Source organism: Nyctibius grandis, chromosome 1, assembly GCF_013368605.1.
Source record: "Nyctibius grandis isolate bNycGra1 chromosome 1, bNycGra1.pri, whole genome shotgun sequence".
NCBI lineage: Eukaryota > Metazoa > Chordata > Aves > Nyctibiiformes > Nyctibiidae > Nyctibius > Nyctibius grandis.
In genome coordinates this window covers 37,727,397-37,752,314 of record NC_090658.1, presented here as the reverse complement: position 1 = coordinate 37,752,314, position 24,918 = coordinate 37,727,397, and the positions used below count along the sequence as shown (strand labels likewise).

General features: G+C 39.9%; 1 protein-coding gene across 1 annotated transcript in view; it reads left to right on the top strand.

The window, feature by feature from the left end:
- Window positions 1–24,918, top strand: part of CRIM1 (cysteine rich transmembrane BMP regulator 1) — a 202,739-nt gene that overhangs the window by 119,643 nt on the left and 58,178 nt on the right. Inside the window, exons 6-7 of the mRNA XM_068404398.1 lie at window positions 10,221–10,403; window positions 16,622–16,819. Of these exons, the coding sequence (XP_068260499.1) occupies window positions 10,221–10,403; window positions 16,622–16,819 (381 nt within the window). The remainder of the gene's footprint in view (window positions 1–10,220; window positions 10,404–16,621; window positions 16,820–24,918) is intronic.

Here is a 24,918-nt window from a genome sequence, read left to right as displayed (position 1 = left end):
GGATGGGTAGGTGGTTCTTATAGCAGGGAGAAATATTGTAAGCCACACCTCTAAAACCTCTAAATCCTTAGAAAACTAATTGAGACAAGAACTTACTAGATAAATGTTCAGTGCAATGACAAACTGGTAAATATATGTGTGTGTGTGTGTGTATAGACACGGAAAAAATCTCTACCATTACTTCTGTCGTTTTAAAATGAAGAGGAGTTGTTGGTCATGAGACTGATAGTTGAATATAATATCCAGTTTTGGTTTTTAAAAAAGGGTCTTGAAATACTAACAAGTGCAGAAGAGATATAGTAGATATCAGTGACAGATGGAGAAAATATCTTACAGTGATAGGCTTAGATCAATTTCTTCACTTCATTAAAAACAATTGCCATCAAAGTAACAAGAGTCAAATCTGTAAGATCTAGGACATGCTGTTCTCAGCAGTGAGGGTGGTTAGCTCTTGGCACAAACTGCCAGGAAGATGCTGAATTCCTTATCTTCATCTTTTCCAATTAGGATAGATGCCTTTTTAAAGAGTGTGTTTTAATCAAATGCAAGCTAATGGGTTTATAAGATGGCAAGTGGAGAAGTTGTGTAATCAGTGTTACCAATGAGTTACATTACTTACTTCTGTGTTTGAAAACCTCTGAAAACAGGCAAGAGGGTGGAATAAAAAGGACATGTGCATGGTCATGTTAGTATCACTTTCCTGCTGCTATAACATCTATTTAATGTTAGAATTAAATAATTCTATTGCGGGGCGGGGAGAGCAGTCAGGAATAATACTGATCATCTGAGTTACACTTATTCGTAATGGATGCGTTTATTTTAAGGTATGTAGACTGCAAAAAAAACTGGTTTGTGTAATGTGGGGTAACTAAATTGTGTATTTAGGTAACCCTAACAATGTACAGGGTGTTAAAGTAGGCCAACCTTCTGCAATATTTATTGCAGGTATGTGCTAATGTGATAGATGCAGAGTTGCATGTTCAGAGGGAATATGGGGAGGCTGCCTTTACTGTGGAGGAAAGAGGCCTGCTCTTGTTGCAGAACAAGATTGGCCAATGTTGAAGGGGTAGTTAATGAATAAGGGCAGCACGTGTCACGTAGAGACTTTGCAGTATGTTCTCTTTGTTGTTTGTCAGCATTTTTGGGACAGATAAGTCATTCTTTCACAAACATTTTTCCTGAATTTAATATAAAACTGATTTAGAAGCTTCATGATGTATCTGTAGATTGTGTGGTTGTCTTTGTTACCAGTACACACTGTGTCAAACTAGGTTTTAGTTCGTCTGTCTTAGAAAAGCATATTATACTGCAGTGACAGAAAGGTCTACAGTAATTACTCTTTGCAGATCATGGAGTTGTTGTTCCTGTTTGATTATAAATACAGCAGTAAGTCAATACACTAATCAATTTCATGCTTCAGATTTATATCGGATGTGTCCTTATGCTTCCTATGATGTGTAATCTGCTGCTTCTCATATTTTGTTATATAATTATATGGACATTATTTATCACCAAAATAATTTCTGGATGTGTTTAAGAAAAGACTGGACATGGCACTTAGTGCCATGGTCTAGTTGACAGGGTGGTGTCAGGGCAACGGTTGGACTTGATGATCCCTGAGGTCTCTTCCAACCTGGTTGATTCTGTGATTCTGTAATGTTTATTTCTGATTGGAAATGGTCTTGATATTTTGATTTAATTGGAGCTTGTTGTTAAGTACCTGCTGTCTGTGGCTGTTCAATCTTTGTATAGGTTGAGCTTCTTTTTGGATTTTTTTTTTATACAGGATTTTCTAAAGTATTCTTTAGAAAGTGCAGAGAACAACTTTCTCATTGGTGACAAGAAAAAAGTGTATTACAGAGAGCTGATGCTCCTAATAGTTCTGTGTGATGTTTTAATCATCATGAATATATGCAGAGATGGGAGTATTTTATGTAAAACTGTTATACTAACTGGAGACATGAATTTGTGCTTTATAAAACACTGCTGTCGTTAAAAGAATTTATCATTGCAATTAATGCACAGGTATTACTGTCATTAGAATGTGGTTCTTGTCCCAAAGGTCTGTCAATTTAAAAAGTCAATTTTAAGGCATGTATTGGTTCCTTCATTTTGAAGGAAAACAGGTTTGTAAATAAAGTCATTCTGTATTGTTTAAGTGGTGGCAGCAATCAAGCTAAAGTTCCCTGTTGGCACAATGGAGTTCCTCTGTCATGATTTAGAAGACGACTGGCTGGCTGTTTCTCCTAATCTTACTGTCTTGATGACCCTCACGGCAAGCCCCAGGTCATGCATATAACAGAATTTTAGCCTGAAGGAGACTGAAGAGTGAATTGCTAAATTTAAATCTCTGGCTGCCATAAAACAATATAACTACAGGTGTAGCTGCTATAGCTATATACATCACTGCTTGTTGCATGTGGGAATCAGAGATTAGTATAGTGGAGTTCAGTAGTGAAGTTTTCAGGGAAGAGCTAAATCCATAGTCAAATGTGCTCATTCCTGAGTGTGAGATAGATGCTGAGAAAATAAGGAAACATGGGAAATCTATAGCGAATAATTTCATCTTAAGATATGAAACTGAAAATGAGGTTTTGCCTGTTGTGTGGTTGCAGTGCATTGTAACAGAGGGTATGTTTCAGTGAAAGTGAGTGTATATTGCTTTGTTTAAAGGTAAATTATTCCAGTTGTCATGAAGTTTCCCTGCTTGCACTTATCTGAAAACTGCTTTCCTTCTAGAGAACACTAGGTAGTATATGATATAAATTTGGGGAAAATTGAGCAAGAGATTCCCAACATGCAGTCCTTCCCAAAATCCTGCATTTTACAGAAATTAGTTCAAGGTTTCTATCAATCCACCCAAAATATATTACTCACTAGGGTTTTTGTCTACTTATCCTAGTGTGCTGCCTTTTCTCATGGGAGAGCTTGTAAGGGAAAAAAAATGATTCAGCATTAAATTACAAGCATCATCAAGTGAATCTAAAGAGACTGAAAGCTGCACATGCAGCAAGAGTGAAAGTGTTTGGAAACAAGAGAGTATCCAGACTTGCCTCTTCTCTAATTAGGTATTGATGGGTCTCTTGAATGTACACTGAGCTAAAGCACATACTGACTGCGAGCCGTGCCTTAGGAATTTAAGAGAGCAATTACCAAGCATCCTGCAGCTGCTTCCCTCTGTCAGTCAGGGCTTCCACTTCTCAGGAAGTTTACTTGAATACAACCGCTACTTTAAAAGGGTCTCTGATTGCTTTATGAAAGATGGTAGATGACATGTGTGAGAGTGGTCCTTGTTTATGCATCCATCTGGTCTAAAGTCGAGGGCACCAGGCTGCTTTCTGCCATGGCCATGTATGAGCTGTGACTTGTGAGTCCAGCCTCACCAGGAGTGGCCCTGGAGCCCTACTTCACATCCCTTTCCCCTGGAGGTGAAGTGTGGACTTTCCTTGCTGTGTCTGTGGAGAATGGGACTACCTGATGCATGCCTGAAAACAACAGGTATTGATACGGGGAAGAAAGGATGACAACTTCCCCTGGGACTTGAGACTGTGACCCTTCCCATACTGCCGTTTCAGGCTGTACTGTTGATCACGTGGTGCTACAGAAGTTATTGCCTAAATCATCAAGCTCATTTACATGACATGTAACCTGTGTTTTATAATGGCTTCTGTAATTTTTTTCCTCATTTGAGAAGATACCACTGATATAAATGACCCATTTCTCTGCCTCCTGGCTATCTTCACACTTGCATCTCTATATAGTAGTACTGCATTGGAGGAGAGATTAAAATCCCCCTTTAATCACACTTCTTGTTGATGCACTTACGTGTCACAGCAATTGCTATTCCATTATTAAGCTCGTAGTGTGGAAAAGGATAAAGATGATTCCATTATTTCTAAAGGGAAATGGAAATCACCTGTTTCTAAAGGGAGCACCAATGAGTACTGAAGGGATTTGACAGAAATATGAGGTCAGAAAGGAAGATGTTCACTAAAGAAGGATGAGTGGAGTCCAAGTGAAACACCTCACAGACACCAGTTGAGTTACAGGGATCCCACTATTTATTGCACTAGTCGTGACAGAACTTACATTGCACTTTCATGAAACTTATTTTCCGTTTTCTCTTAAGAAATAAGAATTTCACCAAGGTAACAGAGTCTTTCCAAGAGCAGAGAAATTTCTTCAGTCAGAACATTTGAACAGTATTTGAAAATCATGGCTAATCACCAGCTACAGCAGTGTGAGGATGTGGTCTAGTTATAGTGAAAAAGCAGGTCAGCCTGCCAAACCAAGTCAGATGTTTTAGATCCTCTGAACCTGGATTATGCTCACTTCATTCATATCAGTTAATGAAAAACAAGATGCTAGGTAGATTCTGTGGAACTGATGGTATGTCATGTACGGAGCGTATTAGATGCCAGACGGTGCAGTTCTGTATGGCTTTAAACGTTTAAAAAAAAAAAGTAAATACTTCTTTGATGAAGTAGTAATATTTTTTGCCAAAGTGAATTTTCTTGGTAAGCTAATGTCTTCAGTAATGTTCTGACTCTCGAATATTTCTAGATGCTTAAACTTGGACAAGGTTAGAATTAAATATTTTTCTCAAAGAATGGAAGAAATGGTTAGACGTGTTATAATGCCAAACCACAGCCTTGTGTTACAGGTTTGGGGATCCTTTTTTCCTGTAATTTTTTACTTTCCTGCACTGGAGGGTCATCACAGATGTACTGGCAATGAAAGATGGGCTATGCTAGTACCTTTTAGTGGTGCTGAGATTGTTTCAGATGCCTGTGTCCTGGTAACATGCCTAGGGATAAACTGATCGCAACATGTATTTTCTCCTGTGATAGACTGACAGAGATCGCTGGGATTTAAATGCATTCCTGTTATGAAGAACATGGCTTGCTTCCAAGAATTGCTTGGCAATTTTATCAAGAAAATCTGTCACTGTTTGGGGGTTTTAGAGCACAACCACGGCTGCGGTGGCCCCAGCTCCTCCTTTGACTGTCCTGGTGGTTTTCTGTGGTAGGGCTGTAACCTAATACAGGATATTAAAAAGTAGCTCTGCTTAATTTCCAGAAGAAGGTACAGACAAAAGGAGGATAGCGTAGAGGAAAGCCACAGAAACAATCCAATACTGAAAAGCACAACCTGATGAAGAAAAATAAAAGTTGAAAGAAAGGTGTGCACTTTACCTGTAAGAGAGAATGGAGTCAGGGACACCCAGGATGAGTCCTCTTAGCAACAAATTTGCACACTGGAGGAAGGTAAAAACAGTAGGACATACACCTTAAAGATGGGCAAAGTAATGAAACTTGGGAAATTTCCTTTCTGTTTGGTTGCAGTTTCTGTCTATCCTGAATTACTCTTGCTGCAATTTGAGCTTAGCTACAGTAGTTAAACTGTGGAATTGTTTAGTAGGCAGGTTGCAGTTTCTCCATTGTAGGTGGTTTTAAAGAAAAGATTAAGCTGGGGATGTATTGGATAGAGCTCATTCTGTTGGGGGATCTTTTCCTGCTCTTTTCTGTGATGCAACCTCCACCCAATACGGTGACTTGCAGTAAATCTTCTGTCTCTATGGGGAACACCTTGCAGCCTTGTCAACTTTTTTAAAAAAAAAAAAAAACACACAAAAAAAAAAAACAAACAAAAAAAAAACAAAAACAAAAAAAAAAAGACATGTATATCAACCTCCGCAAGAGCTGACTTGTGAAGCTGCCTAAAGGTTACTGGATTGGGATCTGCTGCTGAGGTGGACTGAAAATTTTAAGACTATTGTTGAAAGTTGGCACTGTATATAGGTTGTGGTAAATGGATATAAAAGTGGTTTCTAATGTGATGATATGGACTTTCTCTGCTAGAAACTTGATTATAAATATCTGATTATTTCCATTTTGCTTTAAAGGTAAATTGCTAAATTTTATTTTCATCAGTGTCCTGAGTATCTTACAGACTGCAGGTGCCACAAAATAATGTTTCTTTCCTTAAAGCTGTACAAGTCTGTATAAATAATTGTACAAATGCATGCATAAATAATTACATTTATTTACAAATAATAGTTACAGGTTTGTTTTAATTGTGATTTCTCGGCTTTTGGGTGATCTTTTTAGAAGATGCAGGACCAAAGGACTTTCAGAATGGTTGTGCAATTGTGTTAATAGAGAATACACTGCACTAAGCAGTACAACCTGAAGAGCAAGAACCCAGATATTTTTTTTTCCAACCTACCTTGTTTTTGTATATTTGCAAGGAAACAAAAGCACGGTGTGTTGTCCTTTAACATTGTTAAGGGCTAATTCCAGTGAAACATATCCGTCTCTTTTTTTTTTAAAACTCTCTATCAGTGCAGCTTTTGAAAAACAGAAAGCTTTTCTGTATTTTGTTTATGTGGACACAGGATTCAAGTTTTATCAGTTTCCTTCCCTTTCATTTAATCGAAAGTTCACAGCACTTGCCCCAGTTCCTTCCAAGAGTCTGGTACAAATCCTTCTGTACACTGAAGGAACATCTGAAGTGCTGGAATCACAAACCTTTTAATCTTTTAAACAAGAGAAAATTGTTTTGAATCTCGTATCCGCTTTGGGAGGGCTGGAATTTCTGATAGTACAAAAGAAAATGCCCAAACTTGCCTACAGACAGCTGATGCCTGAAGCATCTCATGTGCTCGACATAACCGTGTGCAGAATTGCTGCCTCGCAAGGGATGGATTGCCAAGCTTGCACGCATTTCTGAGCTGTTCCGTGACTCTAATCGAAGAAAAACACCAGTATTGGGAAAGTACAGAAATCTCAGTAACAGAAGTTTTATTTTGGCCTAGTTCAGCCAATAGAACTGTATTTAATTAGATTTAAGAGTATAACATGAAATACCTTAGAAGGCTGATTTCATGCCACAGATTGTGTCTGTTTGCAGTTCAGATGGGAGGTAAAGGTCTTGAGAAATAAGCACGGTTTGTGTCTCTGTAGTGCGAGGCTGTGTGGTTCGCTGCAACACTGGCTTTTAGGGCTCTTGCTCCCAGAATAAAAAGGCTGTGGCTGTGAGATCTGTAGAGCTAAATTTGTGCCAGAACTGTTTCTCATTTAACTCTGTGGCAGGAACTTTAATGCCAGATCAAGTCCACTCTCTTAGTCATGCTTAACTTTATACAAGAGCAGAGAGGTGGTACCACTTGTCCTTCCACAGCCAGTATAAACTCTGTGTTGTTCTGGGTACCGCCCATTCTGTCCTGGCTCCTTTAGCAGATGGGCAGTTGTACGTCTGTGCTTGGCCTGGATCAGTCTTGTATTACTGGGTTATCTGATAGCTGGCAGACACTGAATTCATGGTCACGAGTCCACGGCCTGGGTGTCTGTCTCATGCCCACTGTTTCGTGGTGGTAATCTGCATCATAAAAGGGATTTGGGGTTTCAGATATATTTAAGTGCTTTGTGCTATGAAGTTCAGTCAATTTAAATTACTTTGTCACACAGCGAAACTTTGGTACTTGAAGAATTCTACTGTAGTATTCTCTTTTTTGACAGAATAATGAATTCATGGTTACTGGCCTTTAGGAAAAGATGAGTTTATTTACTGTTAGCTTGATGTTCTTTCATCCTTCGTGGCTGCCATACGTAGATCAGTAAGGCAATAAAATAAGAGAGAATCTTCCAGCATATCATGGTGGAAGAAATGCATCATTACAATTCCATGGCATGGTGCTCACTCTTCCATTAGACTTCCACTTTATGAGTATCTAAAGTTAGAGTTCTTCGTTTAGTAATCCTTGTCTCATAGCTGGCTGTATAGGCTTAGGTCAATAGCTTAGTATGAATGTATACGCTACTGTAAATCTGGATGGTAAAAAATACACATATAGTGAACTTCTATGGTGGTCTTCATTGTAGGAATAAAACATACTGTTTCCTTTCAGGATTTACAGTTATTTCCTTGGTCTTGTTTGAATATTTTAAAAATGAATGATAATTCATGGAAGATGTTGTTTCTACTTCTAACTAGGCAGGAATTCAAATCATCTGTTGAGGCACGGGGTGGATGGAAATCAGTAAAAATCCAGAAAGCTTCAATCAAAACAGTAAAGACAGAAGTAAATGGATTAAAGGCCTTTTGAGTTGTATTGGCACTTTTTCCCTTTTTGAGAAGATTTTTAGACTAACAGCTAGAGCTGCATAAACTTGAAATATTTCTCAAGTGTTTGTTTATGTGAATTGCTTTCTAATGAGGTCATAGCTGTTTTCCTGGACACAGTGGTATTTCCTCTTCTTACTCTTTTTTTTTTTTTTTTTTTAATGCTGCTTTCTACATTATGCCTTGAAGACAGAACAGGCATATAAAAATCAAACATTGCTCAGGGTACTTCCAAGTTTCAACTCTAATGCTTTACAGTCATATTAAATGACTTGAGGCTGGAGCTCAATATAAGAGTACGTGTAAAGAAATACTGAAGTCCCTGAAATGCTTTAGAGTTTTAAAGAAAACCTGTATCATTGTCAAGAGTAACTCAGATGAAGAGTTCTTAGCCCCCAAAAGTAAGAGGCTTGGGTTGGGTGGAGAGGAACCTGCAAATCCTGAATTTTCATTTAAATATTTTTCATCTCCCACCTGAGACTGAGCACTAACCAAAAAAGAGAAATCACCTGAGCACAAAGTGGTCACAGTTTTCAGCCCTTTGTGGCTAGGTGTTACATATGTAAGTAAATAGTCTTTTCCATGTGCTCTACAGAGATCAGCAATTGTCCTTTCTTTTCATTGCTGTGTTTAGTTCAGATGTAATGAAATTTGATGGTTTTATCTACAGTTTGGTAATGTTTTTAATTTTGACTTTGTTGCTGAAATAAATAGCTTTCTGTTTACAAAACCTTTGGCTTTTGAGACTGCTAGATTTGTAGCTTCTGAAAAAATACATCTGTTTACTAGATACTGTTTTATTTCAGATAGCTGTTTTCAGGTGTCTTGGGCCAGTGTTGTAGAAAGCCAAAAAGTTTATTTTGAAGTGGGGAAGAGGGAGGAGGCTTAAGTCATTGAGTAATGTAATGATGAAACTGTGAAGTAATGATTTCCTAATGACTAATGTGGTGTATTATAGTTGCACATAAATTTGGAGTATTTCTTCTACAGTGTCTTGAGTCACAATGATTCAGCCCTGGGCTGTGGAGCTGCACAGTGTTGTGTGTGTGGCAGTTAGGCTGCCTGAACAGAATACTCTCCACTGGCAATAGGTCATGGAGGTGGAGGAAAGTTCGTATATGTGGAGAAACTGCAAGGTCAGAAGCCCTAAGGAGACCTTATGATGTATTCGTGATGTGTGGATCTGCTTCATAATCTGAAAGCAAACTTCTTTAGTATTAAATAATAATAATAATAATAAAGGTGGTTAAATCTGCAAACTGTTTCATTGTTTCAGTTAGCATCTTTTTTTTTCTTTTCTTTTTCTTTAGTGTTAACAAAGTAAACCAGCAGTGTCCTTTCCAAAATACTTAAGAATTTTCAGAGGCTTTTCGTTTCCCACAAAGTTTGAATTTAATTATATGTTAGGGCTCTGCTGTAGATGGAGGCACACAAGAAATAGTCTTGTGTTTTTGAAACACTAAAGGGATCACATAAATATTTATTATAATTGAGGTTATTTTCTGTGGGGAGTATAGATGTGAGCTGGCTAGTACAGCTCCAGGTTGCTTGAACTGAGAGGTATTCAGTTCTGCATAACAGATCATGCACTCATGAAATACGTTTGTTGGATTTTTTTGAAACATATCCCTATGGACAGCTTTAGTGCAATTTATCTGCCTGTGTACCGAGTCCTGCAGATAGGAAGATTACACTTAAGAAACATCAGAAACTGCCTTTTAAAACAGAAAAATCTATTGCTTCATGTGCTGAAGTTTGAAATAGCTTCTGGCTCATCCAGAATGAGAAATATTTAACACCTATGAAGAAATACCAACCTTAAACTTCCTTCAGTATTTTAATTTTTAAAATGGAGACTTTTAATTGTAAATAATTGCACTGAAAATAATTTTGAATAGCATTTTATTTTCTTCAATTGTTGAAACAGGCTAAAATATACCATGTTCTCAAAATGTATTTGAGTTTAAAAATGAAAGAAAAATCAGCTGTCTCTTTTATATCTGGTTTTGTCAGTAGCAACATGAGTTTAACTGTTTGCTGTTTATCAATATCTGTAAGATACATTATTCTTTTTTTTGTTGTTGTTGTTCTTTCAGAAGTGAAGCCAACTTGCATATTTAACAGCATGGAATATTATGACGGAGACATGTTTCGAATGGATGCTTGTCGTTTTTGTCGATGCCAAGGTGGAGTCTCTATTTGTTTCTCTGCCCAGTGTGGTGAGCTACACTGCGACAGGTACTACGTGCCAGAAGGAGAGTGTTGCCCAGTGTGTGAAGGTACGGTATCTTTTTAATTCTGTTTGCTTAGTAATTTCACTGCTTTTTTAAATTTGTTTTTTCAATGCAAATGAGCAAGGAAGTGCTTTATTTTGTTCTTCTAAAGTTTGCAGATTCCTCCGGAATTCAGTTTATTTCTACATTTTTGCTGTGTCAGCCTATGCTCTCTTGGGTTTTGCAGTGCTTCTCTGATGTCGACATTCTGCCCTTTTTATATAGAGCTGTTTTGGGTTTCCTTTCCCTTCTGCGTCAGAACTTCCTTAGACATGGTCAAGTATGCAGTACTTTTTGCGGGGCCTTCTTCTGAAAGGACATAAGAAACTGTTCTTAATTTCTGCACAGTATTTAGTCAGGCTCCTCCAAAGCAGCAGCGGTGGCCTTAAGACACACTTCCATTGCCTTGCAGCCTACTTCTTCCAGTCTTGTTCTGTTTAGCTCGAGCAATGCATCCACCTCTCCTCTGCAATTATAGCAAAGAAATGGGGCAGTAATCTGACTTCAATGTTTTACTCTTCCTCCTTTGCCCTGTTGACAGCCTTCTCCTCTGCTTGTTAGGCCTGCAGTCCTCCTAAAAAGGGTTCTGTGGGGAATTTCTTGTTGACCCTCTTGCTTACACTAGAAAATATCAGACACATCTTCTGCCAGAAAACAACCAGGATTCCAGGGAGGGAGATGGGGCTGGTGCTCTACACTTGGGTCTTGCCCCAGTGGGGGTCAGGTTATGGCCATGACATAGACAAGAGGCCTCTGAAATACTCCCGGTCCCTGTGTTTATATGTGAGTTTAGGAATGACTTCTCAATAAGCAAAATAAGCTGGGAATCTCAAATCTCCGCCTAAGAGGAGAGGAATCTAATTATTAATGTCACTTTCAAACACTTTGCAGCATGCTTAGTATCAGTATACCTGTAGTTCCTTGGAGGAGCAAATAAGCCAAAAGATCCATTATAGTTGTGCTTAATTCCAAATAGAGAATTATGAAAGTAAAGAACCTCATAAAAATGAGTCTAAAAGAGGCAGTGGTAAGAGCTGGACCTTCTCAGTCAGCACAGAATCTAGCGAAAGATACTGTTTTGGTGGCTTGTTTTGTTACAAACTATTGAAAGCTTCTTCAGAGATTTAAAAAAACAAAATCTGGATAATGAAATATCAGGGTGGTAAAGTAGGAAATAAGAAGTCATTCCTTAAAGAATATTTTTTTATATATTTTAGTGTATCAGTTCATATCAGATAGGTTGATACATGGTGTTTGCATGTAGAGGAGCTAAAATACAAGTGCCGTAGGCTTAAGTATTCTAAAGAGATACCAGTCCATGTTTGCCTTGTGTTTAAGATCTGCTCTAGGCATTCATTATTGACTATAGTTGGAGGCAGGATGCTAGACTTTTTGGTCTTTCCTAGTGCAGTTGTGCCTATGCTTTTAAAAGCCTTCAGGCTGTGGGGGGAAAAAAGATTCAGTGCTCTGCTGTCATTTAATGACAGATTGAAAAAGTTTAGAGAAGGCATGTCTGATGTGGTGAAACCCTTTCTGAGTAAGTGCAGATCCACTACTGAAGAAATTGCTGTATGCGCTGCTGACTTTATGGAATATGTGAAATCTGTTGGTTTTTCCTATAATTACCGCTTTTCACATATGTGAATATTCTGAGATTTGGCGTTATGAAATCTTTATGACTATATATATAGATGCATAAACAATGTATCTATATATCTGCTATATCTGGGCTCTCTATATCAGCTCGCTCATACTCGGATGTGGGTGCTGATTTTCCACATGGGACTTACAGTTTTAGATATGTCCTTCATCCTCTTTGGTGATTTAAATATTCAGCTGTCTTATGATTTACAAATAAATTTTTCTGCCATATCATCATACAGTCTTAAAAAGTTGTTTTTTCCTTTTTTGCAACTTTGAATCAGACTATCAAGAAAATCTGTTAACATTCCATTTTGTGTTTGATGAGTTGGTGTGTATTAGGCCTGCAATGGAAATTTCTTTTTAAGACAATAAATTTTTCCTGATTCCTTTAAATACCTAAAAAGAAAAAAGAACGCTCTGATGCCTTTCCTAATAACTCAAGTTATGTTAAGTGACACCTAAATTGACAAGGTAAGTCTCTTAAATGGGCAGAATGCGTACTTAACAGCCCACCCATTCTTGCTTTTCTAGTTGGTGAAGAAGTGGCTTTTTTTTCTACCTGCTGTCTTTCTGATTATTTCAAGGTGATTAATAGTTTCCTACTAATGTTTTCTTGATAGAAATATAAATAAATACAATGCTTTCTTCTTTTCTGCAGCAATTTTAAAATGTCAAATGGTAAATTTGATCTTCATTGTGTAGTACAGGCACAAGCCCTTCTTGCCTTCGCTCTGGGAAGAATTCTTTCTCAAAGTCCTGTAGGATACCTCAGCATCAGGAAATGTCATTTGCTGGGCTCAATTTGTAGCTTTAACCACTACTGACCTTTTAAGGGTACCAGGAACTTTGTGCTTTGACTCGCATAAAAGACTATTGCAAATAACACAAGTCTTACATGGCTTTTCTGTGCTTTCTCTGTATTCCTGTGTCAATCAGAATCCCATACATGAGTTGAATGATAAAACTCACTTCATTTGTATGTGTATGATTTGATTTTTTAACTAGGTCAGAATAGTTAATTACAGATGCAAAGTAATCCTAAAACATAAAAGGTTCGAAGAGATTAGGAAACATTTTAATTTTTAAATGTCTTATTTTCCCAAATGCCTGTCTTTTATATTAGCTTAACCTATTTTGCTAAAATTGGTAATATCGCTAAAATTCAGGATGGGAGTGAATGCCAGGTAGAGGTAGAAGTTGTGTGCAGTTTCACTCCAAATGTTCAGAGTTTGATACTGTCATAAAGCGATACAATGGCTTATAATAAGGCAACAGCTATTAGCACTGCTCCTGATTTTGTGTACACTTAAAATGCATTACCTTCCTTCCAAACGGAGTGGCGAAACTTCAGAGGAATATTCAAGCTGCATTCAGTCCTCTTTTTTCCTTTAGGTAGGACATCTCTTTTCTCCCAAGTCCATCAAACTTCATGCTTTTTGAAAATCGACTTATGAGTCCCATGGGACAGGGTACTAGAAGGTAAGGGGGCCCAAGATAGTTGGTTAGCATTCAAGGACTGCTTCTTCCGAGCTCAAGATCAGAGCATCCCAGTAGGTAGGAAGTCGAGGAAGGGTACCAGGAGACCTGCATGGTTAAACAGGGAACTGCTGGGCAAACTCAAGTGGAAGAAGAGAGTGTACAGATCATGGAAGGAGGGGCTGGCCACTTGGGAGGAATAGAAGTCTGTTGTCAGAGGATGTAGGGAGGCAACTAGGAAAGCTAAGGCCTCCTTGGAATTAAACCTTGCAAGAGAGGTCAAGGACAACAGAAAGGGCTTCTTCAAATACATTGCAGGTAAAGCCAACACTAGAGGCAATGTAGGCCCACTGATGAATGAGGTGGGGGTCCTGGAGAAGACAGAGGATAAAAAGAAGGCGGAGTTACTGAATGCCTTCTTTGCCTCTGTCTATACTGTTGGAGGCTGTCCTGAGGAGCCCCGGACCCCTGAGGCCTCAGAAGAAGTCAGGATAGAGGAGGAATCTGTCTTGGTTGATGAGGGCTGGGTCAGGGACCAATTAAGCAATCTGGACGTCCATAAATCCATGGGCCCTGATGGGATGCACCCGCGGGTGCTGAGGGAGCTGGCGGAAGTCATTGCTAGGCCACTCTCCATCATCTTTGCTAAGTCGTGGGCAACGGGAGAGGTGCCTGAGGACTGGAGGAAAGCGAATGTCACTCCAGTCTTCAAAAAGGGCAGGAAGGAGGACCCGGGTAACTATAGACCGGTCAGCCTCACCTCCATCCCCGGAAAGGTGATGGAGCAACTTGTCCTTGGTGCTGTCTCTAGACACATCAAGGATAGGGGGATCATTAGGGGCACTCAGCATGGCTTCACCAACGGGAAGTCTTGCTCAACCAACTTGATAGCCTTTTATGAGGATGTTACCCGGTGGATAGATGATGGTAAAGCTGTGGATGTGGTCTATCTCGATTTCAGTAAAGCGTTTGACACGGTCTCCCACAGCATCCTCGCAGCTAAACTGAGGAAGTGTGGTCTGGATGATCGGGTAGTGAGGTGGACTGTGAACTGGCTGAAGGAAAGAAGCCAGAGAGTAGTGGTCAGTGGGACAGAGTCCAGTTGGAGGTCTGTGTCTAGTGGAATCTCGCAAGGGTCAGTTCTGGGACCAGTTCTATTCAATATATTCATTAATGACTTGGATGAGGGATTAGAGTGCGCTGTCAGCAAGTTCGCTGATGACACAAAAGTGGGAGGAGTGGCTGATGTGCCGGAAGGCTGCGCAGCCATTCAGAGAGACCTGGACAGGCTGGAGAGTTGGGCGGGGAGAAATTTAATGAAATATAACAAGGGCAAGTGTAGAGTCCTGCATCTGGGCAAGAACAACCCCATGTACCAGTACAAATTGGGGGCAGACCTGTTGGAGAGCAGCGTAGGGGAAAGGGACCTGGGGGTCCTAGTGGACAGCAGGATGACCATGAGCCAGCAGTGTGCCCTTGTGGCCAAGAAGACCAATGGCATCCTGGGGTGTATTAGAAGGGGTGTGGTCAGCAGGTCGAGAGAGGTTCTCCTCCCCCTCTACTCTGCCCTGGTGAGGCCGCATCTGGAGTATTGTGTTCAGTTCTGGGCCCCTCAGTTCAAGAAGGACAGGGAACTGCTAGAGAGAGTCCAGCGCAGAGCCACGAAGATGATTAAGGGAGTGGAACATGTCCCTTATGAGGAGAGGCTGAGGGAGCTGGGTCTCTTTAGCTTAGAGAAGAGGAGACTGAGGGGTGACCTCATTAATGTTTATAAATATGTAAAGGGCAAGTGTCAAGAGGATGGAGCCAGGCTCTTCTCAGTGACATCCACTGACAGGAAAAGGGGCAATGGGTGCAAGCTGGAACACAGGAGGTTCCACTTAAATATGAGGAAAAACTTCTTTACGGTGAGGGTGACCGAACACTGGAACAGGCTGCCCAGAGAGGTTGTGGAGTCTCCTTCTCTGGAGACATTCAAAACCCGCCTGGACGCGTTCCTGTGTGATATGGTCTAGGTAATCCTGCCCCGGCAGGGGGATTGGACTAGATGATCTTTCGAGGTCCCTTCCAATTCCTAACATTCTGTGATTCTGTGATTCTGTGTAAATGACTTGTGCTTATTTGATGTCTGCTAAAAACAATGCTTTTAGTTGTAATTATTGATTTTAATATATTGAATTTTCTGTAATATGTAATTTGTATTATTACTTGCTTTGAAAACTTGACCTAATTACTGTACATTCTCAGATACTGAATTTTTGAGTTTAACAGTTATCTTTTTATTCACCACAAGAGTAAAACATGTTATTTCTGAAGAGTAAAAGCTGCTTTTATTTCAAGTCATGTAGTAGCATATAGAGAGTTGCATTATTTATTTGCATGAAACTTGAGGAGAAATCTTACATCAAGTATGTCCCCCAAAACTCTATTATTTAAATACCCAAGTCTAAATTTGATTGCTAGCAGCTAAGTGGATCTTGTGGCTTTTAAGAGGAAAAAGCTCCAACTGAAACAAAATTGAAAACAGAGCCAGATATCTTCAGGAAAACTAGTATATCTCAAAAACGGTGACAAGATGTAGCTTAAGGCAGTCTCCTTGTTCCAGCAGGAAATGTGCCAGATGTCTCATCCTTGCTCGTGCTATAAAAGAGTGGTGCAACCTGATGCGAGTCATTCCAATGGTTCATTGAGATGTTTTGTTTCCCTCAGAATTTGTTGAATTGGTACAAAAAATGGCTCAATAGATCTAAGCTCCATTATGTTTTGAAGAACAAAATCAGAAAATCAAAAATTAAGCCTCGTAATTGTTACATACAAAACTTGAGTTGAAATAGTTGAAAAATATAACACTGTATTTGTGAATGTTCAGTATAAGATGACTTAACTTTTTTGACAGTAAATTTCAATATTGAAATATCTAAGTTGTTACCTATTTTATTTTATCACTCTATACCACAGTGTAGTTCTTTCAATATTTGATAGTGGCTGCACTGAACCCTTTCTAGGTAATGAAAAATCATGGTATTGCAGTTATTTATACATAAAGTTCAGGTGTAAAAGGGAAGATAAAACTTCTTTTTGTCTTGCAATTCCTCTCATTTCAGACCCAGTTTATCCAGTAAACAACCCTGCTGGCTGCTATGCCAATGGTCAGATCCAAGCTCACGGAGACCGCTGGCGAGAAGACGACTGTACTTTCTGCCAATGCATCAATGGAGATCCACACTGTGTTGCAACAGCCTGCGGGCAGAGCTGTCTAAATCCTGTTAAAGTCCCCGGGGAGTGCTGCCCGGTGTGTGAAGGTAAGATTGATATGTCCTCTGTTAGGCTTTGATCTGTCATGGCTGCTGCTTACCTGGTAATTCCTGGTTTACTTTAAAATTTTGGAGGATTGAAGTAGCTGGTACAGCATTGCCTGTGACTGAATAAACTAGTGAGTGTGGAAAAAATAAGCATGGTTTAAATATACCTGTATGTGGCAATGTCCGATAATCTTTTGGCCCAAAAGAGTATAGTAAGCGATCACTTCAGATCAGTATTGTTCACTAGTTTTACTCTTAGTTTTGCTAAAAGCTTATTAATAAATATGGGAGAAGTTAGAACATCCAAATGTTCATCGGCTGGTATTACTGATAATTGTATTATTCCTGGTTTCTTATTCATGGGTGTAATCTAGTTACAACTAAAAATCTCTTTGCACAATATTGTTTGATATTGGACATAATTATTGTAGTGAAACTTACAAAGGATGATATTATCTGGGAGACAGATTAATTTTTGGAGTTTAAAATGCAGTTTTCATTACCTTACAGGAATACAGGTATCTTGTATAGTTTTTAACGTAACTCTACAGTAAATGCTTGCCCAGCCCGGCAACGGAAATGTGAAGATTTGCAAACTGAGACATTAAAAATAAAAATTTAAAATTGTGTATATGTATGTACATTCAGAGTTGCTTTTTATGGAGTAGTTGTTCATCATGAAAAACACCAAATTGCTAAATTTGGAAATGGTTAATCTAGATCTGTCTTCAGAGCCGTCTTCACAGTGTGCGAACACTTGCGGGTGCTCAGTGCGCTGCCCACTTAGGTTTTTCCTGTTCCATCTCTGATAGAACTAAATGAATTTTGTGTAACTGCGTGTGTCTTGGGGGCCTCCTTGGGTTGCAGTATCCATCCAAGTTCACTGCGATACTTACTTTTTAGGATAAATCTGAGGAGGATAAAGATTTCTTACAGGTGCTCTTTCATTCCAAAATTCACATCACAAGATATGAAGAAGGTGTCTGATAATGTGTAAAAGCTGCCGGTGAATTGTAGAGAGTTGCTACTTGCACTGAATTAATTTTACGATGAGGAAGCAGGTTAACTGCTTTTAAACCCCAGTCATCCCCTCGTGATGGATATCACAGAGCTGTCACCCCTCATTATTTAGCATGTATGTGAGCAAGCCTGGGAAGGTAGTACAGAGAGAGGGAGGTTGATGGAAGTATTTTCAATATGTTGAGGGGGTTTTTTCCTCCAATGAGAGAAGGGTAGACAAATGTCTCTGTTTTCCTGTGCCAAATTGGAGAAAATGGATGAGAAATAATCTATATCCAACTGAGATAATTCTGATAAACCGTGGGAAGCAAACACGGGGTTAGAGCGTAGGCTTCCATAGTTCATTACTAAAGGTTGCAACGTAGCCAAGCTAGTGCTTCATTAATGTATCACACTAATGCCTCTACAGTGCTTTCAAGACACAAGTTAGCTCATCCGTACTAGGTTAGGTAATTCTGTGCTATAACATATTTTTACTCTTAGAAGTAGAAGTATCTAGCAACACCTTAAGTCCATAAAAGTTGTTCTGTTGTTGTTGGGGTGGGGGGAGTTAAATTATACTATGATACGAATTATGTCACATAGATCAAAACTGACACAACAGCACAATGGAATCAATATTTAAATGAGATTCTTGTGTCATCTTAATTATATTTTCACAGAATCACAGAATGTTAGGGATTGGAAGGGACCTCGAAAGATCATCTAGTCCAATCCCCCTGCCGGAGCAGGATTGCCTAGACCATATCACACAGGAACGCGTCCAGGCGGGTTTTGAATGTCTCCAGAGAAGGAGACTCCACAACCTCTCTGGGCAGCCTGTTCCAGTGTTCGGTCACCCTCACCGTAAAGAAGTTTTTTCTCATATTTATGTGGAACCTCCTGTGTTCCAGCTTGCACCCATTGCCCCTTGTCCTGTCAAGGGATGTCACTGAGAAGAGCCTGGCTCCATCCTCTTGACACTTGCCCTTTACATATTTATAAACATTAATGAGGTCACCCCTCAGTCTCCTCTTCTCTAAGCTAAAGAGACCCAGCTCCCTCAGCCTCTCCTCATAAGGGACATGTTCCACTCCCTTAATCATCCTCGTGGCTCTGCGCTGGACTCTCTCTAGCAGTTCCCTGTCCTTCTTGAACTGAGGGGCCCAGAACTGGACACAATACTCCAGATGCGGCCTCACCAGGGCAGAGTAGAGGGGGAGGAGAACCTCTCTCGACCTGCTGACCACACCCCTTCTAATACACCCCAGGATGCCATTGGTCTTCTTGGCCACAAGGGCACACTGCTGGCTCATGGTCATCCTGCTGTCCACTAGGACCCCCAGGTCCCTTTCCCCTACGCTGCTCTCCAACAGGTCTGCCCCCAACTTGTACTGGTACATGGGGTTGTTCTTGCCCAGATGCAGGACTCTACACTTGCCCTTGTTATATTTCATTAAATTTCTCCCCGCCCAATTCTCCAGCCTGTCCAGGTCTCTCTGAATGGCTGCGCAGCCTTCCGGCATCTCAGCCACTCCTCACAGTTTTGTGTCATCAGCGAACTTGCTGACAGTGCACTCTATTCCCTCATCCAAGTCATTAATGAATATATTGACTAGTACTGGTCCCAGTACCGACCCTTGAGGGACTCCGCTAGACACAGGCCTCCAACTGGACTCAGTCCCATTAACCACCACTCTCTGGCTTCTTTCCTTCAGCCAGTTCACAATCCACCTCACTACCCGATCATCCAGACCACACTTCCTCAGTTTAGCTGCGAGGATGCTGTGGGAGACCGTGTCAAACGCTTTACTGAAATCGAGATAGACCACATCCACAGCTTTACCATCATCTATCCACCGGGTTACGTCCTCATAAAAGGCTGTCAAGTTGGTTGAGCATGACTTCCCCTTGGTGAAGCCATGCTGAGTGCCCCTAATGATCCCCTTATCCATGATGTGCCTAGAGACAGCACCAAGAACAAGTTGTTCCATCACCTTTCCGGGGATGGAGGTGAGGCTGACCGGTCTATAGTTACCCGGGTCCTCCTTCTTGCCCTTTTTGAAGACTGGAGTGACATTCGCTTTCCTCCAGTCCTCAGGCACCTCTCCCGTTGCCCACGACTTAGCAAAGATGATGGAGAGTGGCCTAGCAATGACTTCCGCCAGCTCCCTCAGCACCCGCGGGTGCATCCCATCAGGGCCCATGGATTTATGGACGTCCAGATTGCTTAATTGGTCCCTGACCCAGCCCTCATCAACCAAGACAGATTCCTCCTCTATCCTGACTTCTTCTGAGGCCTCAGGGGTCCGGGGCTCCTCAGGACAGCCTCCAACAGTATAGACAGAGGCAAAGAAGGCATTCAGTAACTCCGCCTTCTTTTTATCCTCTGTCTTCTCCAGGACCCCCACCTCATTCATCAGTGGGCCTACATTGCCTCTAGTGTTGGCTTTACCTGCAATGTATTTGAAGAAGCCCTTTCTGTTGTCCTTGACCTCTCTTGCAAGGTTTAATTCCAAGGAGGCCTTAGCTTTCCTAGTTGCCTCCCTACATCCTCTGACAACAGACTTAAATTTTCTCAGAAAATTATCTGACTTGATATTTTTTTTTGTCATGTTAGGTGTTGTATGATGCACACTTAATTGTAGTCATCTGGTTTTGAGTGTATCACCTGGAGGAGAGTAATACTGAATGGTATTTTGAGCGACTTCCTAAATTTTAAGTGTAAAAGCATCACGTTTGACTTGGTATTTCTTTGATTATTTACTTGGCAGTATGTGCTATCTTGGCAAACAAGACAAACAAATGAAATTACACAAATGATGGAGCCAACAATTAGTGGAAGTAGTTTTAGTTCATGCTAGGAGGGGATTTGAGCATACTTAGGTACCAGTGGTCAGAGGATACCTGAAGACACACTTGAATCCTATCTTCTTTCTTCCCTTCCCTCCCCCACAGCAAACAAAACCAAACAAAACAGATGATTTTACTCTGTAATGCCAAGTTATTTAATTTCAGGAATTTAGATTTGGGAATATTTCAAGGATCAAAAATCTGGACTGTTAAAACTGAGCAGTGAGCTCAGATGCCAGAACCCAAGATATAAAAAGTATAGTTTGCAAGAAGCAGCTTCAGATGACTTTATGAGAAATTACTTCAGCATTTGAGGCTTAACAACTGATATTGTAATAATAATAAATCAAAAAAATCCCTGAGAAATGAACGAATCAAGGGTACCAGGAAACTTCTTGAAGTTATGTTTTAGGGCATCAAACAAGCTCAAGGCTGCTAAGCGTTGTGTGCAGCAGCCTGCATAAAAATATTTACATATATTAGAGATCAAAGTATTATCAGATTGGAAATTTGTTTAATTACAGAGACTTTTGTGTCTTTCTGAATCTGTTAACATTTTTCTTTGAAAGCTCGCATTAAGAAAATCCCAGAACATTATGAAAAATAATAATCTCTTAGATGTTGGCTGTCTGCATACTGTGTATTTTTAAATTATTTTTGAAAAGAAGTAAATGTTTGAGCTGATGGCAGCAGGGACTTGTGCATTAACCATAGACTTATGGCCCACCTCCAAGATCAGATAGCATCATGTGTCTTGAGACTTAAATCTGAGATTAATAGTGTTGCTACTTGGAGTTTGATGCATGGGTAGAAAAAAGTACTGTCTGCTTTCTTTGCAATACAGGTATTGCTTGCTAACCCACTAAGCAAGGGGCTACTTGGATCTCTGTTCTCTGTTTTTCTGCTTGTAGTAGGACGGAACTGGGGAAGTAAGTATGCTGTGGGAAGACAGGCCTTAAAAACATCGCTTCCTTTGCACATCTTACTGCCCTGAATTTTGGTTATATAGTTTTAATGACAACATGGTCCTGTCTGAAATGCTGTTTTGTTTCTGTTATCATCCAGCCCCCTGACATCTGTTTTCTTAACCAGGTAGGCTGAATGGGTTGGTGCTCCTTCCCCTTTTTAATCAGCTTCTCACTCATTTTCCTGAGGGTCGTTTCTGTTGACAAGGTTCTGCTCCCGATGCTCACTGCATCATCAGTGGCCGGCACGTTGGTGGGACCAGGGGAGAAGAAAGTCCTGGCTGGGAAGTTGGCTGACAGATCAATCCCTCGATTTTAATGTTACTAATGAAAAAAATGTGCAATATGTTTAGTGAAGATCTACAAGCAGTAAAATATATTCCAGGCACAGTTTTTCTTAAGAAAAATTAAAAACCTTCAGTGTCAGCCATATTATGCTTTTTTGCATACTGCCCCATTAAATCTACATATCTGTAGCTTAACCTTAATTTCACAGTTCAGCGTATGAGCAGAAGTGTCAACTGAATAGAAGCTGAAACGTTACTAACGTCGTACTAATAGCTTAAACTCACTGCCCTGTGCTCTGCAGTCTGTTCTCCTTTTTTCCCATCCTTCTGCATCTCTTATTTCCTACTGTTCAGAATAGAAAACCAAAATCCATATCTACTGTGGGCTAAGTTCTGGGATCACTGACATTATATAGGATCGTATTTTCAACTGTGCAAGTTATTCAAGAAAGGGATTCAAGGGAGAAAGCAATGTAACTTAGTGATATATTCAATAAATGGGGAAAATTAATGTAAACTTAGCAGGTGATTTTGACATAGTAGTTTACTAGTGATTGTAAGAATACATGTACCTCATTTTATACTTTTCTTTTGAATGGCTTCCAGTTCTCACTCACATCTCAACTCACACTGTAAAATGTTCAATCCATAGAGAATATACCATAGTAAAATAATGTTCTTTTTGTAGATTAGTTTAAAATGATGGTGTATAGTAATTCCAAAGTTGTATTATACAATTTCATCATGAATATACTTGACTTTTCTGCTCTTACATGTGTGGTATGTTGCATTTCTTAATTAAGCTATAGCTCTTACTTTTTGCATTAACTACTTCACTTTTTTTGGGACTAGTGCAGAATGTAGGAAACAATTCTTTTTATTTTAGAATCTTAATTATTCTACAGCTATAAAGCAGGAAGAAGACTGCCTGTTGAAAACTTTCTATTATTTTTGTCAATTTAATTGCTGATGGACCAATTCAGGCCCCTATTTCAATTTTAAAATAGGCATCAGATCAAGCATAATAAGCCAGAGACTTTATATGCTTATCACTATTTCTTAAGTATGCATTTATTTCTCATCAGACTTATGTTTACATGTAAAAAAAGATCCAGCTTGCCAGTGGCCAGCTTCAGTTCTGTGAACTTACTTTAAATATGTCGGATATTAGCTCTTTAGTATGTGAAACAAAATATTTAGTCAAAGATGTTTCTATCATTTATTTTGCGTGTTGAATAGAGTGGCTAGTGAAACATGAGACTGATGGACAAATTATAATCAAAGCTGCCTGTGGGATCTGGCTTGGCTGCGGCTCATCCAGAGTAAATGGTTATTAGTATCAGTCACTTCTGACTTTCCCTGCTCTGTCTTCAATCTAAATGCTGCTGCACCTACAATTCTGCCAATTCAGTTATTTCCTGGCTGGTTTATAATCAGTTTCAATGAAAAGAGATATCTGTTCCCATAGATAAGTTTACATTCCTGCAGCTACATAAGGATAAAATTGTTCTTGGATTACATTGTCAAAAAATTCTGCAGTCAGAGAATCAAATATAATGTAGTAGAAATTCTGTGAACGCAGGTTCTTAAAGTACCAGCATGGTATGTCAGCACACAAATGTATTCAACCTATGAACACAGTAAATTCAGACTGAAGAGAACATTCCCACTCCCCATGAAGAAAATCCTGGTGTTCTTACTACAGCAGTGAGAAAACCAGAGTGCAGTGATTGTAGAGACTGAAGATACACAGAAGTAGCTGTTAACAGCTTTCTAAATTAGAGATCATGGAGTAGCAACTGTGATATGTAATATTACCATACAGAACTGATTTGTATCAGTTTTCCACAGTAAACCCTTTTTAATGTTGCTGTATGCTTATCCATAGTATATATCCTGTATGTGTGTGTGTAGCCCACAGGATGCATGTTCCAGTGTTGATTGGACAGCCAAATTGGTCTGAAATGTATAATTTTCTGAATGCTTGTCTGCTGGACTTGGATAAGAACGTAACGGATAAGAACGTAACTATTCAGGTCCCTCACCCTTCCACATTTCAATCGTATCTACCAATGCTGCTGGTGGAAGGGGGAGGGTGAGTGAGGTGCACGAGATGCCTTACACTGGAGCTCCCAGGAGAGATTGGCGGGGAGGAAGAGGCAGGAACATGGGGTAGGTGTATGGAGGACAGGGGTATGTATGGGTGTAGCACTCCGGTACAATGGGTTTGTATAAGGGTTTAGTCTTCAAATCTGTGGGCAGCCTTTCTTGAGTTGCATTGTAGTTGGTGTCTACTGGTATCTGTGTTGGGTCCAGGTCTGATGTTTTCACTAGCTCAGATAGAAGCTAAATTTATTTCATCTACGGACAACAAAGCTAAAAAGGGCAGACAGCATCTTGGAGAGCAGGGTATGAAATTGTGTGCTTGTTTTAAGCAGAGAGTTGGCAGAAAAATGTTGACCAAATTCACTAGAGAAAATACAATGTGCTGCACTTGGAGGAGGTTCTTAAGGAGTCCTGAACCAGAAATAGCAGTTCTCCAGGAGAAGTCTGGTGATTAAAGGGAAAGAAAAAGTAGAACGTGGATTAACAGAGCCTTGAGAAGGCAAGCACCACGCTGAAATTGTGAGCAACAGTATGGTTTGCAAGACTTGAAGTAACCCTTTTTGCTCTCTTTGCTATGGTTGGGCATGTCCCTAGCTGATATAGTAGGCCCTTGGTCCTTTTGTGGACATTGTTCCTCTGAAAGAGATGCAGGCAGGCTGGAAAGAGTCAGGAGAGCAATGAGCACAGTCCAAGCTTTGCAAAACATGTTGTAGGAAGATAGACTGAAGAAATTGGATGGGTTTAACTTAAACAGATAGTAGTGAAGTTGGAATTAGAAGATACCAGTCTTCAAGTGCCTAAAAGGTTATTGCAAAGAAAAAGATAGGACAAGAAAGAAAGGAATTGAATTGCAAGAGAGAAGATGTGTTTTAGAGGAAAGCAGAAAGTT